The sequence below is a fragment of the Hypomesus nipponensis genome, chromosome 13, assembly GCF_054491055.1.
Source record: "Hypomesus nipponensis isolate SF chromosome 13, ASM5449105v1, whole genome shotgun sequence".
In the NCBI taxonomy this organism is placed as follows: domain Eukaryota; kingdom Metazoa; phylum Chordata; class Actinopteri; order Osmeriformes; family Osmeridae; genus Hypomesus; species Hypomesus nipponensis.
In genome coordinates this window covers 12,004,510-12,022,082 of record NC_140373.1, presented here as the reverse complement: position 1 = coordinate 12,022,082, position 17,573 = coordinate 12,004,510, and the positions used below count along the sequence as shown (strand labels likewise).

The 17,573-nt window shown below is 50.2% G+C and overlaps 1 protein-coding gene across 1 annotated transcript in view; it reads right to left on the bottom strand.

The window, feature by feature from the left end:
* The window catches only part of ca10a (carbonic anhydrase 10 (inactive)a), a 109,680-nt gene that overhangs the window by 662 nt on the left and 91,445 nt on the right, over positions 1 to 17,573 (bottom strand). Inside the window, exons 4-8 of the mRNA XM_084670594.1 lie at positions 12,567 to 12,752; positions 6,335 to 6,430; positions 4,042 to 4,114; positions 2,598 to 2,752; positions 2,323 to 2,497 (exon numbers count right to left, since the gene is read on the bottom strand). Of these exons, the coding sequence (XP_084526720.1) occupies positions 2,323 to 2,497; positions 2,598 to 2,752; positions 4,042 to 4,114; positions 6,335 to 6,430; positions 12,567 to 12,752 (685 nt within the window). The remainder of the gene's footprint in view (positions 1 to 2,322; positions 2,498 to 2,597; positions 2,753 to 4,041; positions 4,115 to 6,334; positions 6,431 to 12,566; positions 12,753 to 17,573) is intronic.

Sequence of the window (17,573 nt, the reverse complement as noted above, 5' to 3'; positions counted from 1 at the left end):
TCCGAATAAATCAATGTATCATCCCTGCCTCCAGAAGCGAGCAGACCCTCCGGTTCCAGACTAACCCTATGATTAATTCCCAATCACCTAAATCAGACGTAACTCCGCCCTCCCCAACACAGTCTTTACCTTGAAGATATTGACATGGTTAAGAACCCTAGTCAGTCAGACGTGATTACAGAAGCAGCTGAAAGCTGCGGTGCCTCCCTGCGTTTGTCTCGCGAGAGGGATAGTGGAGAGGAGAGAGGAGAGAGATGTGTGCAAGAGAGGGGGAGTGTGTGGACAAGGGTGGGTGTGTGCCTGCGTGTGTGTGCGAAAGCAGTGTTTGTAGATGGGTTTGGGGTGTGTGTGTGTGTGGAGGGGTTTGGGGTGTGTGTGTGTGTGTGGATGTGTGTGTGGAGGGGTTTGGGGGGTGCGTGAGTGTTCAATCTCTCAACAACTGCTGCACAGAATAAGAATTTCATCTGAGAGCGAGTGAGGGAGGGACAGTGGAGAGAGAGAGGGAAGAAGACAAGATGCAAAGAGAGAAAGGGAGAGGGATATAGAGAGACAGAGTCAGATGGGGGAGGGAGAGAGAGAAAGAGAGAGAGAGAGATAACTGGCAAGTCTGTCCACACTACAATAAACCCTGAAAAAAGAAGACAAGTAATAGTAGTGGGTTACCTCTGGCCCTCAATGTATTTACGCTTCAGGGGTAAAATTCACATTTTGTGCAGCAGTTGCCCAGATATATTGGCTGAAACAGAGGAGAGGAGATGGTCAGCACACTGCATACGCCACCTCCACTAATCATCACACTGCATACAAAACCTCCACCAATCAGCACACTGCATACACCATCTCCACCAATCAGCACACTGCATACACCAACCCCACCAATCAGCACACTGCATACACCAACCCCACCAATCAGCACACTGCATACACCCCCTCCACCAATCGGCACACTGCATATAAAACCTCCACGAATCAGCACACTGCATACAAAACCTCCACCAATCAGCACACTGCATACATGCCGATCACCAATCAGCACACTGCATACGCACCCTCCACCAATCAGCACACTGCATTTACACCCTCCACCAATCAGCACACGGCAGACACCACCTCCACCAATTAGTCGGCCCATACATGACGACACACACAGGACCATCAGGCATGGACAGTGTCTGTATGCCTGTCTGTCAGTGTGTGTCTGCCTGTTTGCCTGTCTGTCTCCCTGTCTGTCTGCACGGCAGAACCTCTAAACGTGCAATGAAATCCTCTACCACTGAGCTCTACCAATCACCCTCAAGAGGAGGAGGGAAGAGAAAGAGGAAGAGGAGGAGGAAGAGGAGGAGGAAGAGGAGGAGGAGGAGGAAGAGGAGGAGGAAGAGGAGGAGTGAAGGTGTTCGCTAGTCTTAACTACACCCAGATTTCTCCTCTTAAAAGACACTACAGTATTATTCTCCACAGCAGCTGTGTGTGTGTGTGTCCTTAACACTAGTTTAATTCTATAAATCACCGTGTGTGTGTCCTTAACACTAGTTTAATTCTATAAATCACCGTGTGTGTGTCCTTAACACTAGTTTAATTCTATAAATCACCGTGTGTGTGTCCTTAACACTAGTTTAATTCTATAAATCACTGTGTGTGTGTCCTTAACACTAGTTTAATTCTATAAATCACCGTGTGTGTGTCCTTAACACTAGTTTAATTCTATAAATCACCGTGTGTGTGTCCTTAACACTAGTTTAATTCTATAAATCACTGTGTGTGTGTCCTTAACACTAGTTTAATTCTATAAATCACCGTGTGTGTGTCCTTAACACTAGTTTAATTCTATAAATCACTGTGTGTGTGTCCTTAACACTAGTTTAATTCTATAAATCACCATGTGTGTGTCCTTAACCCAACACTGCTAGCAGAGTTGTGTCCCTTTGAATCCTGTCAGTAGGACTGGAATCTCATCAGCTCATCTCATGACAATATTTACAGCTTTCATGGTCATGGTGGTATCTAGCAGGTTCTAGGAGAAATCAGTTGTTTTAGTTTAGAATTAGTAATTCTATGTGTGTTTGTGTGTGTGTGTGAGAGGTGAGTGTATGTGTGAATAGAAGTGTGTGTGTGTGTGTAAAAGTGTGTGTGTGTGTGTGTGACAGAGGGGAGTGTGTGTATGTGAGTGTGTGTGTATATGACTGTATTATGTGTATGCAATAATATGTATACGTGTGTGTGTGTGTGTGAGGTGAGTGTACATTTATTCGACGCGTGCGCAACCGCACGTGCATCTGAGTGTGCGAGGTGAGTGAGCGTATGCACGTGTGTGCGTGCGAGTACCTCGGTACTGCAGCCTCTGGGCCCGGTTGTTGGGGCAGTCCTTGCCCTGTGTGCTGAAGTTGATGTTGGTGCGTATGCAGCGGTTGTTGAGCGGCTGCGCCGGGCGCACGTTGTCGCTCATGCTAATGAAGATCTGAGACGGCTGGTTCTGGCTCAGCAGACGTAGGGAGTGCATCTGAGGAGAGGAGGACGACGGAGAGAGAGGAGAAGCCGTGAGCGTGTGTACGTCTGTGCGCGGGGCTCTCTCTCTGTGTGTGTGTGTGCGCGCGCCCCACCTGCATCCGAGTGATGTACACCGGCTTGTTCATGAGGATCCAGGTGGCCGTCTCGAAGCAGGGCGGGATGGTCATGGAGCCCTCGTACGTGATGAAGCTGGACGTCTCGGGGTACACCTCCTCCATGTTGAGGCCTGACAGCAGGTACGCATCATCTGGAGGGAGGAGGAGGGGAGGACGGGAGGGGAGGGGGGGGGGAGAGGAGAGGAGAGGAGGGGGAGGAGAGGAGGGGAGAGGGAGGAGAGAAGGTGGAAGAGGGAGACATGGGAGGAGGTAGAAGCGGAAAGGACAAAGGACGAGAAAGGAGAAAGAGCGAGAAGAGAGAAGAGAGGGATGGAGAGGTGTGAGAGAGGAGAAAAGAGAGAAACGAGAGAGTAAAGGGAGAGAGAGAGATCCTCCTTAGTATTGTATAATATATGGATTACCTAACAACTAACACCTTCTCTCATAAACTCTAAGGAGAGCTTAGATCAACTGGATACCCCGACTCCTGTATTTGACAGCCAGACAAGGAGACATAAACCGCTAAACAGCCTCCTAGCCAGCGAGGTAGGGAGAGACACAGACGTCAGAAAAACACACACACACATTCACACACGCACCCACACGCACAGTCCTCCAGCAGACACAAATAATACCACAAAAACACCCTAAAAACCTCATTTGTAATCCCCTGTACATCAGTCCAGAGTATCATCCATTAGTGTGACGAGCCCTGGGACTCTCCTTGCTCCACATCAATAACATTTGGATGACAGTGTGTGTGTTTGCGTATGTATTCATGTCCGTGAATGTGTGTGTTATCATGTGTGTGTGTGTGTGTGTGCGCGTGTGTGTGTGCGTGAGTGCCAATGGGAATGGATTTAAAATATACATGGCACGGCAAGCGGCACTGCTTGCTGTAGAAAGGTATGGTGGAGGACACACACTGCCAAGCGTGTGTGTGTGTGTGCGTGAGAGAGGGAGAGAGAGTTCTGACAGTTGACGAAGCCCACGCTCCTCTCTTCCCCCAAGGCTCCCCCCCTCCCCTCTCCCCCCTCGCCTCCCCCCACCCTCCCCTCTCTCCAGCGGTCTCCAAGGCCCTCCCCACCACCAGGGGTCATGATGGCAAATCTGGCCTTCATCCGCTCCCCCATTAGTCCAATTATGGGCCTCTTTTTTTCCCCCGGCCGCCGCGGGCGCTCTCCTCAGCGGCGCAGCCTGTCCAACATGGCCGCCAGAGAGAGCAGGGAGCTGTCAGGAGGAGGCCAGGCTGTCGTGCGTGCCAGGGTAACAGACTCATCCTCAGAGAAGTCCCACGTGGACGAGTGTTTGAAATCAATTATTTCTCTCCCGTCTTATCTCCCCCTCCCTCTCTCTTTCTCCCCCTCCACCCTCTCGATCTGTACCTTCTTCCACCTCTCTTTGGCCACCTTTCGCGTTCAAGGTTATTTTTTTCACGTACTTTTGTATGTTATTCTTGTGATGGTATCTCTATTCAACATCCGATTCAGGAAGGAGTTAGAAGTCTCGGCTATCTGGAAGACAAGAAGCAGAGTAGATAAATCATGCACCATGCTGGAGACACACTGAGCAAAACATTGTCTACGTGCGTGTGTATGTGTGTGTGAGCTGCTGTCTGCAGTACACAGCTGCACACGCGCACACAGTGAACACAAAAGCAGAAAGCGTTTTCGACGAAAGATCAGCTGTTTGCTTGTGAATCAAGTCTGGTGAGAGGAGCAACATTTTACACTCACGACTGAAAGCCCCCCTGCTACTTCTCTTCCTCTCCTTCCTCTCTTCCCCCCGCCTTCTCCATCTCCTCCTCCTTACCCGCCCTCTCCTCCTCCTGGTGCGCCATCTCTTCCTCCCACCTCCTCTTTTATCCTATCCTTCTCTCTGTCCTCCTCCTCAGCCTTCGTAATCTCCTCCACTCCTCCCTCTCCTCCTCCTACGCCCTCCCCTCCTCCTGACTACGCTGCTTTTACAGCTCTAATGGCCGCCCTCATCTCCGAGTGATTAAGCAAAGCAGAGCTCCCAGCGTCACTGGAACTCAAGTGATGCCCTTGACCTGTTCTCGAGGCAGCCCAAACCGTAACCAGGCGCTCGACGCTCTCTCTCCTCCCTCCCTCCCTCTCTCTCTCTCTCTCTCTCTCTCTCTCTCTCTCTCTCTCTCTCTCTTCTCTCTCTCTCTCTCTCTCTCTCTCTCTCTCTCTCTCTGAATAACATGTTTAATGTTTTGGTGGTGAAACACCTAGGGCGATTGAAGACCATCTCTCTCTTCCAGGGAGCAATTAGAAAGTGTTCTGTCACGTTTAGAGAAAGAGCGAGTGAGAGAAAGAGGGATGAGCTGGAGATAGAGAGACTCGAGGAGCATGTCGACTCAACATATGGAAAACCAAAATCTGGAACAGGACACCTGTCGACACAAACGTCTTCATCTACCAGTCAAAACGACATCCCTTCATATACAGTTGATGTATATGTATACTCCACTATTGAAGGAGTCGTTGATGTGTTGCACTGCAGGAAAGTTGACATCCTTTGTTCTTTCCTCTGTGTCTCTGTGTGGGACGCCCCGATTGTGTTTCCATGGTGACCCGGCACAGTGCCAGCCCCCAGATCATCCTACTTTGGGCCTGGGAGGGCGAGGAGGGGGTGTACTTCCTGTGTGTGCCCCCATGTAAACACTCCCCAGGAAACAGAACATCACATATCTGTGTAAATAGGGGCTCTCACAGAATTTCTTTGAGCCAGGTCACTTTGACGCGGAAAATAATTACACATTTTAAAATGATAAAGCCAATTATGCACTTTTACCTATCTGATGTCACCAAAGCAGGTTATGGGAGACTTTTAACAGCGGGAGTGGAGTTGTTAGGCTAATTAGAACGTTACATTTCGACATTTCGTTTCCACGCATAAAACTTATATTTCCCAGTCTAAATAATTAATAGATTATGAAAGCCAAGGTTTTGTTTTATTAAAATCTGTTAAAAGCCCAAAACGGACAAGAATCTATGTATTGACATAAAAAGGATTTTTAATGTAAATTTGCCATCATCGCGTTTTCCGACTGATTCTGTGAGAGCGCGTCTCCCACACCTCTTCCACCTGCCTCAATGCACCACCCCCAGCCTCCACTTCCCATCCGCATCTTCCACCCCCCATTACCAGCCTCCACCCCTAGCCTCCAGCCAGGACACAGAGAGGCAGCACTCCTCTCCAACCATTACGCTCTGGCAGAAACACAGGGTTTCTGTCCACACGGCATAATTTCCTTGCTAATTGCCCGAGATGCAACATTTCTGAGCTGTGGTATTTATTAATTTATTTCATCTCAGCGAGAGGAGGATGAGTCGACCTTCAGCGCGAAGGATAGTTCTGAACGCGAATTAGCAGACATGTCGCTAGACGACACGGTTAATCGCCGTGGCAATCTGCACCGTGGCGATGCATGGCTCCCTGTGGAGTCCCTACCTCGTCGTCAAGGTAAAGTGGAGGAGCACTTCCTGTGTTGACGTTACGTACACATCCTGTCTAATCTGACCTGTCTGTTCATCCCACTTCCTACTCAGCCAATCACAAGCCTGTTGCCAGGCATCTAAAACCAACACTTTACATCAAGTTTAAATCAACTACCATGGGTAAGGTTACTACCAACTTACCCCAACTTACCAACTTATCCAGCCTCTTCCACTTGTGTAATAAAGTACCGCTGAACCATGATGCAAAATTATTGTTGAGACGCTCACCTTCATGAATATGGAGACGACCACCAGGCCGTTGGGACTCTTGGCCGCCTCTGTGTAGTTGGTGTAGAGCTCATGGTTGTAGTGGATCAGTTGCACCTGCGGGGAGAAGAAGAGGAGGAGGAAGTCAAACTAGAGAGAGAGAGAAGAAGAGGAGGAGGAAGTCAAACTAGAGAGAGAGAGAAGAAGAGGAGGAAGTCAAACTAGAGAGAGAGAGAAGAAGAGGAGGAGGAAGTCAAACTAGAGAAAGAAGAGGAGGAGGAGGAGGAGGAGGAGGAGGAGGAGGAGGAGGAGGAGGAGGAGGAAGAAGTCAAACTAGAGAGAGAGAAAAGACAAGGCTGTCAAAAGTTGACAAAAGTTGACTTTTGAGTGTTTACGGATGCATACAAACAAATGGATGTTTCAAAATTGAACACTGGCTTGTCAGCACAAAGGTTCTGAAAACGCCCCCCCCCCCCCCCCCCCGTGCAGACAGGTCAGTAGAAAACACCGTGAGGGGAATGTGGCGTGTTGTGACAAGTTTGGGGAAGAATGACAGATTGTACCAATCCACTCTCAGGGAATGGGTACTTATGTCAGTGGCTCTCCGAGCAAAAGAAAGAGGAAGACCGAAAGAAACTGAGCGAAAAGAGAGAGGACTGTGTGGACTGCTGTGGTTGCTAGGCGAGCGTTTGCTCGGGTCTACAGTTGAGCGTTTCTCTCCTGAATGGTTCTGCCGTTCTGGCTCGGTGCTCGACAGTTTGACCTGTGGAAATAAAGAGGCTTAGAAAGAGAATGGTGCGCTGTTGCAGGGCTCAACCATGACCCCGTCACTGCAGAGCAGCAAGAATCCACAGAATGGAGTTTCAATGAACCTTATCTCAGCTTCGAGAGAAAAAGAGGAATTCATTTACTCATCCTTACTCAGCTTCTGTTTAGAGTTTGGAAATGGTCACAGAAACTTTGTTTATTTATGTGTGTGTGTGTGTGTGTTGAAGAGGGGTGGTTCTTGTCTTTCTGTCTCAGTGTCTACACGTTCATGTACGTGGTTGGATTTAATGTTGCCTGTGAAGTTTTGTTTTGTCGAATACTTTCTTGTACTTGTTGTCTGTATTTGCTTATTATTTCCCCCTGGCTGCTCTGTCACACCGAGCTGCAATGGAGTCAGGCATTTAGGAACTTTTCGGATACGGAGCATTCCGGATTACTCTGTGCATCTGTGATCTCTCTCTCTCGGCAACACACCGCATCCATCTCCCCTCCCCCCACCCCTCCCAGCGGACCTGGCGACAGCAGAGCATCATACATAAACAACCGGAGGGGAGTGCAGCGATGACAGGCTGGGAGGGGGGAGCTCAGAGACGCAGCTCGTCCACAGACCAATCAAGCAGAGGGGGAAGCGATCAGGCTTGTGAAGATCCTGATTAGATTTCCAGTTGGAGAGAAGCAGAGGTTGTCTGTGCGGCTCCCCTGATCCCTTCGCAGTAAACTGGGGGAAGTTGGTGCGGGAGGTGGGTGAGGAGGGGGTGTGTGGGTATGGGGGGCTGGAGAAGATGGGGGGGGGGGGGTGGGGGGTGGAGGAGAGGGTGTGGGGGTGCAGAGCAGGGAGAACAGGATGCTGCAGACAAGAGGGATGAGTGAGGAGGAGAAAACGGAGAGGAAATGAGAGCGAGACAGGCCGGGAGAGAAAGAGAGAGAGTTGAAGGATGACGGAGCAAAATAGCGACCGTGACTCCAGACACACTCTCATTTCCACACACTCTCTCAAGACACATATACACTCTCAGATACAGGCCCAATAGCCAACAGCTGTTAGTCAGACAGATATAGAGGCAGCAACATGGTGAGGCATAGAAGCAGACTGAGACACAGAGAGGCTGTTGTCTGTGTGTGTGTGTGTGGGGGTGTGTGAGCGTGTGTGTGTGTATGTCTGTGTGTGTGTGTGTGTGAGCGTGTGTGTCTATGACCATGAGTGTGTGAGGATGTGTGTGTGTGTGTGTCTGTGCATGTGTGAATGTGGTTTTGAGACTGCGTGTGAGTGTGTGTGTGCTTGTGTCTACAGTATGTGTGTGTGTGTGTGTGTGTATGTGTGTGTGTGTGTGATGGTTGTGTGTGTGTGTGTGAACTTGTGTCTGTGTGTGTGTCCAGTCAGAGGGGTTTCTCTAGGAGACCTGACAGCCTCTTTATGGCGTGACGGCCAGACTGGGAGGCCCAGGAAAATATGAAGACAGGAAGTCGATGCAGGAAGAGAGATGGACACTGCTAACAGGCTGAGTGGAAGCTAGTGGAATGGAACTGTCTCCCCTCCTCTTTTTTCTCCTCCTCTTGTCGGTCCCCCTCTATCTCTTCTTCGGTTCTCTCTCTCCTCTCATTGTATCCTCTCTCCACCGGCTCTCACCCCTCTTTCTCCTTCTTCCCTTTACCTTCCTGTTGCTCTCCTCCTCAAACCAACACCAATTTGTTATAATCCCAATAATCTCTTTGCCTCTCACACACTCACCACATCAAACAAACTCCAGTGAGAACCAGTCCAACAGCAGATATCTGTGGTTAAACTCCAGGTAGAACCATATTCTAACAGGCAATATCTGTGGTTAAACTCCAGGTAGAACCACAGTCTAACAGCAGATATCTGTGGTTAAACTCCAGGTAGAACCATAGTTAACAGCAGATATATGTGGTTAAACTGCAGGTTGAGTCAGTCCAACAGCAGATATCTGTGGTTAAACTCTGGGTTAAGGTTAGTACCCTAGGGTCCTGGGGTCCAATAGATGGACGACCCCTCTCATACTCTGCAACAGAGACAAACACTACTGCAGCTTTGGGTTTTCTAATCAATAACTTTCTCACACACACACACTCACCCCCCCCCCCCCCCACACACACACACACACGCACGCACAATCACATATTGGAGTTTCTTCATTCAGGTTGCTTCACACATTAACTCCGGGTGATCTCCTCTATTCCTCCGAATGCTGAATGTAGTTTTAATGAGGAGATTTGCAGCGTCGCTACCTTCACTGCGAGTTACACTGTGTTGTTTTGTGAGCGATGATAATTAGGTGCAGCAGCAACAACAACAACAACAACTAAATAAGAGGTACAAAGCTCAGGGCTAAAAAAGTGAAATCAAATCAGAAACTGTTAGTGTTTGTAGGACTATTACGCAGATCACAGAAACACTTTGTTTAAACAAACTTTGTTTAGACGATTAGACACATCACAGAGTCAGTCTGGCACACCCTTTTCAATCGACAGGCCTTTCGAAAAGTCCTTTCCGCCGCTAAGCCTGTTCTCATTCTCTCTCGTAGAACGCGGAAACAAGTTCAGCTACTGCCCCCCTCAGCCGACGTCAAACAGTCGAATATGTACTTGGGTGACTTGATAGGAACAAAAGTACGTTTTGATCCATTTCTGCACACGCAGACTCGATGCGGGCCTATCAGACAGGATCGAGATAATCTGGTACCACACCTGGCAGAGCGCTGAAGAACAAATCTCTCAGAGTGCCAGCCGTATGACAGAGCAAGGGAAATAATACCTGGGATATCTTCTTAACACATATTAAGTCCTAGGTGTTTCATTTTCAGATATGCCTGTGCATAGGCTCGAGGCGACTGAAGCAGAAACGGATGATTATTATTATCGTTCTTATTATAAGGGATGTTGTCGTGGTTTCACATGGTGTAGTCAGCCTCTCCCAGGCCCCCTGAGAAGAAAGGAACAGAGAGATACGGGGAAGAAGACAGAAGAAGACAGCAGAAGAAAGAGAGATAAAGGGGTTTTAAGTGGTTGGCGGTTTGATGGGGATACCTCGCTCCCTGCTCTTTCATCTGCCTTCTTCTCCACTCTCTCTCTCCTCTCTTTCTCTCTTTTACTGTTCATTCCTTTCTCTCCTTGTCTCTCTCTTTGTCTCACCTCTCTCTTTCTGGCGCTTGCCCCTTCCAAGTTCTCCCTTTCTTCTCCACACAGTGCTCTCTCTCTCTCTCTCTCTCTCTCTCTCTCTCTCTCTCTCTCTCTCTCTAAGCAGGCAGCGAAGCAGCTTCCGTCTCCAGGTTGGCGTAGAGGGATGTTTTGGTTTTTTAACTTTTTAATATGTATCACTTAGTTCTCATTTCAAGGACATGCACAGGCGCCCTCCCTTCCCTTCCGCCGTCAGCCCATTTCCATTTTGAATGATTTTAGTGAACCTTGGTGGTTTTGAAAATCTTTCAAAGAGGGTGGCTGAGTGGATGGATGGATGAGGGAGGAGGAGTAGGCGGATAGACGAGGTTGCCTCTGTCCTCGTAATTGTAGCTGTATTTTTTTTTGGGGGGGGGGGCTGTGGTTGTTTGCAGTGAGCGAGGATTCTGGGATATGTGGCTCTGGCTGTGCCTCTTCCTCCTCCCCCTCCCCCCCTCCTCCTCTTCCTCCACCCCTCCCTCCACCCCATCAGTCCGAGTAGCTGAGCCTCACCCATCCCCATCCCAGCCCTGCCTCACCCTGCCCCCAGCCTCACCCAGCCTCCAGCCTCCCCCCGGCCTCAGCCTCGTCCAGGTATCAGACATGCAGGGGCTCAGGCCTGCTCCTGGGTGATCAGACCTCCACAGACCTGGGAGTGGTGCTGCCCTCATCTCCCCCTCTGCCTCCTGCTCTCCAGGCCTCAGAGAACATTGCCTGTCAGAAAGTTGTGCTGTCACCCTCACCGCCCCCCCCCACCCCCCCCTGCACCTCTCCCTCCTCCTCCCTCCCCATCTCCATCATCTGCCCTCCCCTGTAACCCTCCTCCTCCTTGTCTCCCTCCTCCTCCGATTACTCCCCCCCTCCCCCTCCCCCTCCCCCTAGCTCCTCCTTTCCCACCCCTCCTCCTGGATTTGAGCGTCTGCATGCCAGAGAACAACCTCGTCACCCGCGGCGACCCGACAATCAAGCTCACGCCAGCCGCCCGACCCCGATGACAACAAAGAGCAGGCGAGTTCGCATTCACACCTCCCTCCACCTCCCCTCCCTACCCGTCCTCCCATCCACCACCCCTGTCCTCCCCTCTCCTCCCCTCCCTACGCCTGTCCTCCCCTCCACCTCCCCTCCCTACCCCTGTCCTCCCCTCCACCTCCCCTCCCTACCCCTGTCCTCCCCTCCACCTCCCCTCCCTCCCCTCTCCTCCCCTCTCCTCCCCTCCGTTGGATTGGATCATAACAAACACTTGTTTTATTACCTTCCAGAGAACCATCAGGTCTCTGCTGCAGGGAGGGCTAAATGATTCTCATTAATTACAGTGCGTTTCCCTGTCAGGAACGCAATTATTCTGTTAGCTCACAAACAGGTTGTTCTTACATTTGGGTGGCGAGGGGGCTGGAGAGACTCACTGACTGTGTTAAATGATCAAAAGCAGGATGGATAAAGACTAGGTTCCTCTCCTCACTCTGGTGTTAGCACACCGATTCATATCTTCTCTGCTCAGGGGCCATGACGTCGAACTGACTGGTAACTGGTAATGAGAGAATGTGTGGGTGTAGCCCATTGGTGAAGCATGTGAGTGAAGATCAAGGGGTTGCTGGTTCAAATCCATCCTGTATGGCTCTTTGTATAAAAGGATCTGCAAGGGCCTCTGTGGCTCACTGGTTAATAAAAGTACAGCTTAAGCTAAAGAGAGAAGGCCTGTCTTACACCCCCCTGCATCACTTCTCCAGAGAAGGCTTGTCTTTCACCGACCTGTCTCACTTCTCCAGAGAAGGCGTGTCTTTCACTGACCCGTCTCACCTCTCCAGAGAAAGCCTGTCTTACATCCCCTGTCTCACTTCTCCAGAGAAGGTCTGTCTTTCACCCCCCCCTGTCTCACCTCTCCAGAAAAGGCCTGTCTTTCACCCCCCATGTCTCACCTCTCCAGAGAAGGCCTTTCTTACACCCCCCTTGTCTCACCTCTCCAGAGAAGGCCTGTCTTACACCCCCCCTGTCTCACCTCTCCAGAGACGGCCTGTCTTACACCCCCTGTCTCACCTCTCCAGAAAAGGCCTTTCTTACACCCCCCCTGTCTCACCTCTCCAGAAAAGGCCTTTCTTACACCCCCCTGTCTAACCTCTCCAAAGAAGGCCTTTCTTACACCCCCCCTGTCTCACCTCTCCAGAGAAGGCCTTTCTTACACCCCCCCTGTCTCACCTCTCCAGAGAAGGCCTTTCTTACACCCCCCCTGTCTCACCTGTCCAGAGAAGGCCTGTCTTTCACCCCCCCTGTCTCACCTCTCCAGAGAAGGCCTTTCTTACACCCCCTGTCTCACCTCTCCAGAGAAGGCCTGTCCGTTGAGCAGGTGCTCCGAGCCCTGGCCGTCCTCGCTGCCGAAATGAAGCCGCACCTCCTCCAGACGGTGGCTGTACGTCAATGGTCCGCCCGAGATGTTCACCAGGTGCTCCTTGTCCAATCGCAGAGAGACGTGGCGGCCAGTGTTGTACATGGTCCCGCCCACCTGGAGGAGGACAGGAAGAGGAGGGGTTAGATCAATGCTGTTGGTAGGGAACAGGAAGAGGAGGGGTTAGACTGGAGAAGACAGGAAGGGGAGGAGTAAGATCAGCGTTGGGTATAAGGTTGTTATCACATTTGACATTTTATTATTTTTGCGCCTATTGCCCCACCAGTGAACACGCAGTTTACATGATTCCTGTGACAGTCAGACTCTGCTTTGAAAGATCTTCATTTCAGATGCCACAAGATCAATACTCTCTACAGCAACTTGTTATGTACTTCCACTCACTTCTTTCCTTATCTCCTACACCCCCCCCTTCCCCCCACCCTCCCTCCGCAGCCCCCCCATCCCTTCAATGACTCAACCCTTGTCACACACACCGCTGTCGGGCCCCGCAGAAGTGGACGACATCATGATATGAACATCAGAATCCAACTCTTTCAGGTTGAAGCTTGGGAGTTGACCCAACAACCATCTGGTGTCTGGTACTGACCCAGCAATAGCAGCAGCAGCACACCTCCAGTCTGGGCCCCCCTCATCCTCTCCTCCACTCTGGGCCCCTCACCCCTCTCCTCCACTCTGGGCCCCCTAACCCCTCTCCTCCACTCTGGGCCCCCTAACCCCTCTCCTCCACTCTGGGCCCCCTCACCCCTCTCCTCCACTCTGGGCCCCCTCACCCCTCTCCTCCACTCTGGGCCCCCTAACCCCTCTCCTCCACTCTGGGCCCCCTCACCCCTCTCCTCCACTCTGGGCCCCCTCACCCCTCTCCTCCACTCTGGGCCCCCTCACCCCTCTCCTCCACTCTGGGCCCCCTCACCCCTCTCCTCCACTCTGGGCCCCCTCACCCCTCTCCTCCACTCTGGGCCCCCTCACCCCTCTCCTCCACTCTGGGCCCCTCACCCCTCTCCTCCACTCTGGGCCCCCTCACCCGATCCCTCTCCTGCATCCTCTGCCTCGTTAACTCACCCGTACCCCTGTCAGAGGAAACCCCACCACTCACTCTGCAACATACACCCAGACCGGCGCTGGATTAGGAACCAGAACCTCCGATCAGGAGAAACAATCTTATCAGCTACAACACTTCAGCCACAAAATAGAGAGAGAGAGAGAGAGGATGGGTAAAGACACAGGAGTGTGTCTTCAGAGACATAGACAATGTGAATCAGCTCTCCATCGATTGGCTGTGTGCTTTTAAAGGAGGGAAATGCGTTCAGCGTGCGAGCGGTGAATAACGATCTCTATCAGTACATCTCTTTATTTATTTATATTCAGCAGCCGTTTCAAAGTGAACCATTGATATTCCACACACTGCTTCACCAGAGCATCCACAGCTCTTATCTTGCTCGTTCTCTTTTTCTCTCTGTATTTTTTCTCCCCCCTCCGTCTCTCCTCTTCTCATGCTCCCTCCCTCCCTCCCTCCCTCCCTCCCTCCCTCCCTCCCTCCCTCCCTCCCTCCCTCCCTCCCTCCCTCCCTCCCTCCCTCCCTCCCTCCCTCCCTCCCTCCCTCCCTCCCTCCCTCCCTCCCTCCCTCCCTCTCCTCTCAAGTTTTCCACTTAACTTCAAAATTATTTTCCCTTCAAATTTCGCAAGACCAAGACTGTGGTAAAGACGTGTTTACCACATATGGTACATTCACAGCATTACAGTACAACTGAAGCATCAGTGATCTGAAAGAGGATAGTGGTAGGAAAGAGGAGCGATCGAGAGGGAGAGAGAGAGAGAGAGAGAGAGAGAGAGAGAGAGAGAGAGAGAGAGAGAGAGAGAGAGAGAAAAAGAAGAGAGAAAAGACAGAGATGGAGAGTTGCTAGCAGGGACTTAGAGAAGGAGGAGGAAGAGGAGGAAGAAGAAGTGGAAGAGGAGGCTGTGGAGGAGGAAGTGGGGAAGGAAGTGGAGGAAGCAGTGGAGGAGGGAGAGGAGGAAGAAGTGGAGGAGAAAGTGGAGTAGGAAGTGGAGGAGGAAGAGGGGGAAGTGGAGTAGGCAGTGGAGAAGGAAGAGGAAGAGGAAGTTGAGGAGGAAGTGGAGAAGAGGAGGAAGAAGTGGAAGAGGAAGGTGGAGGAAGAGTGGACAGCTGGACGGTTTGTTGTGAGCTTTCTAACACTTACGGGACCACCTGCAGAGTAGTACAAGACCAGAACTCACAAGTCCACATCACAGGTTTGAATACATTGCACTTTTGAATTAACTTTCCCATATGTGTTTCTTAAACACCATTGGTTTTATTTACAGCAGTTGTTGAGTTGGTGTTATTTACATTTCACGGTTTGGTGGAAATTTCACACTCCTTCAAAATCAACTAATTTCATGAATCAGCACTGTCATTAGTGTGGGAGTATAATCTTACGTTTACAATAAGTTCTGTATGATAATTAACAAAAATACTGAACTACTAGACAGCCAGCATTATCATATATATCTTCATATAGGAGGATATTAGCTCACAGGTTCAATTCCTCTCAGTTCAGTATGTTATTTTGGCAAAAAGTGTCTGTTAAATTAACCCAAGATTATGATATACGACATGGATGCTGTTTCCCACGTTCCCAGATGATAGCTATGAACAACGCCTTGACCACAAAGGTCTTTCCCTGGCCTCCCTCACTGCTGAGGATTGTGGGTAGGGAATGGCATGGTGTTCCGGGCTGTGTGTGTGCTCACGGTTGATTGGACGAGGCAGGGTAAATGGGGGGTGACTGGGTGAGACGCGAGGGTAGTGGAGTGTGGTGAGACCGGCGGAGGTAATGGTGTTTACTGGAGAGAGACAGAGAGAGAGATCCGTGACACCTGCAGTATACTCATGTCTCTCCTGACTTTGAGAGGAAGGAGGCGGAGAGAAAGATGGCGAGAGGGAGGTAGAGTGTATGTGTTTCTCACCGTAGAGTGTGTCAGTGTAAAGTGTAGGTATCGCAAGCAACACCATTAACAGAAATAACTCTGCTCAAAGATTCATTTGAATGCTTCCAGGCACAAAGTGTCGATTCCTCGCTGCTTTAATCTCTTAACTATTGTGTGTATGATGTGCAGCCCTGCTCCGAACACAAATCTAATGGCCATGGGGACCAGAGTTGTTGTTTGCGCTCGGCGTTCAAGTGGAGACGTGCTGATTGGGCTTTGCTTTCGGTTGTCATGCTGCCACAAAAACACACACACACACACAAACACAGTGCAACCGAACAGACACACGCACACACACAGACAGTTTGAGTCCTTCTCTCCTGACACGCTGAAAGACAACAAATCGTGGACCACGGTGGTAGAAACCCTACCAGACGTGTTCCATGTTTTCTGTGTTTGACATTTGATTGGATTTCTCACAGGAAGTCTTCCTGGAGAACTCCGCAGAACTGGGGGACTCTGGAACACAGTGTACCACATGAACATAGCAAAGCCTGTAGGTACAGGTGTTCCTTTGTGTGTGCGGGTGGGCTGTGTGTGCGTCTGCGTGGGTGTGTGTGTGTGTGTGTGTGTGTTTGATCTCTGATCACACAGAGCCTGCAGGAGTGGTCAGAACACTGGGAGGAAGGAAGGATGGCAAGAGAGAGAGAGACACAAACAGAGACAGAGAGAGGGGGAAGTCAAAGAGAAAGGAAGATAGAGAGGGAGAAAGAAAGCCAGAAACAGAACGAGAGAGGAGCGAGGAAGAGAGAGCAAGAACGAGGAAGAGAGAGCAAGAGAGTGAGGCAGAGAAGGAGACAAAGAGAGGAAGAGACTGAAGAAGGCAACAAAATCAAGTGAATCTTCTTCCACTTCAGTAGAGCACGTTCAAACGATCCTCAGCTTAAGCTGTCAGAAAGCTCAAGAGCAAGTAGGGAAAACCCGATGCTATCCGTTCCACAACAACACCTCCCCTCCCCGGCCCGCAAAAACAACATCAAACGTTTTTTTGTTCAATAACATGGTTTTAATTTGCTCTGCGATGCCTCTGCAAAGCACTGGAGTCTCCTGGACCAGGTAATGCTGATTGCAGGGTGATACCTCATCACTGCTAACAGCCCCGGCAGCATAAACAGGTCGTAAAAACAAGATGGCTGCCAGCAGAGAAGAAGGGGGATTTACTAATAGCGTGCCGGCTCCTACATTAGATTGCTACAGTGTGTGAGCAGGGAATGAAAATCAGGCGGAGCTGGTTCATGCAGGGGACGCGAGACCTAGCGCGTCACTAGGAAATCGTCATCACGCGTCAAGGCACAGCATTGCTGGAGCGACACAGCCCAGATGTCGAGACGGTGTCTCAGGAGACGGTGTCTCAGTTGGGTGCGGCAGGGAGCCGCTGCGAGCACAACCATATGCCAAATCAAATATTACAATAATGTATTGTAATGTGTGGAATAAACAACAATACTGAGTCCTCCTGTCTGAACCTTAGAACTGACGAGTAAACACATTGATCAGTATGACTCAGCCCTCATCTCTGTGTAGAATATGGGTGACTGAATTCACTATGTACTAACATATTTACTAAATCTACCTCAACTGGTTACCCTAGGTGGCTCATTGCCAAAACCCTCCATAGAAGACTGTTGAACGAGACATGTTTAGTTGCTGTACCTAATGACTCCAAGTTTATCTGAGTGCTAAACAGTAACATTATCATTAACCCGACCTGCATACCAGGTGCCATGGTCGACTAATAAACTCTATTGATATTAATTAATTACAAACGCACCATCTGTGACACATCGTATACATGGGTACTCAGAGACAAAAAGAGAGAAATGAAAAGATGTATGAAAAGAGAGCGAGAGAGAAGGGAGAGAGAGGAGAGGGAGCGTTAGAGAGAGAACTTACTTCTGTAAAGTGGTATGAATATGTTTTATTTATATAAAT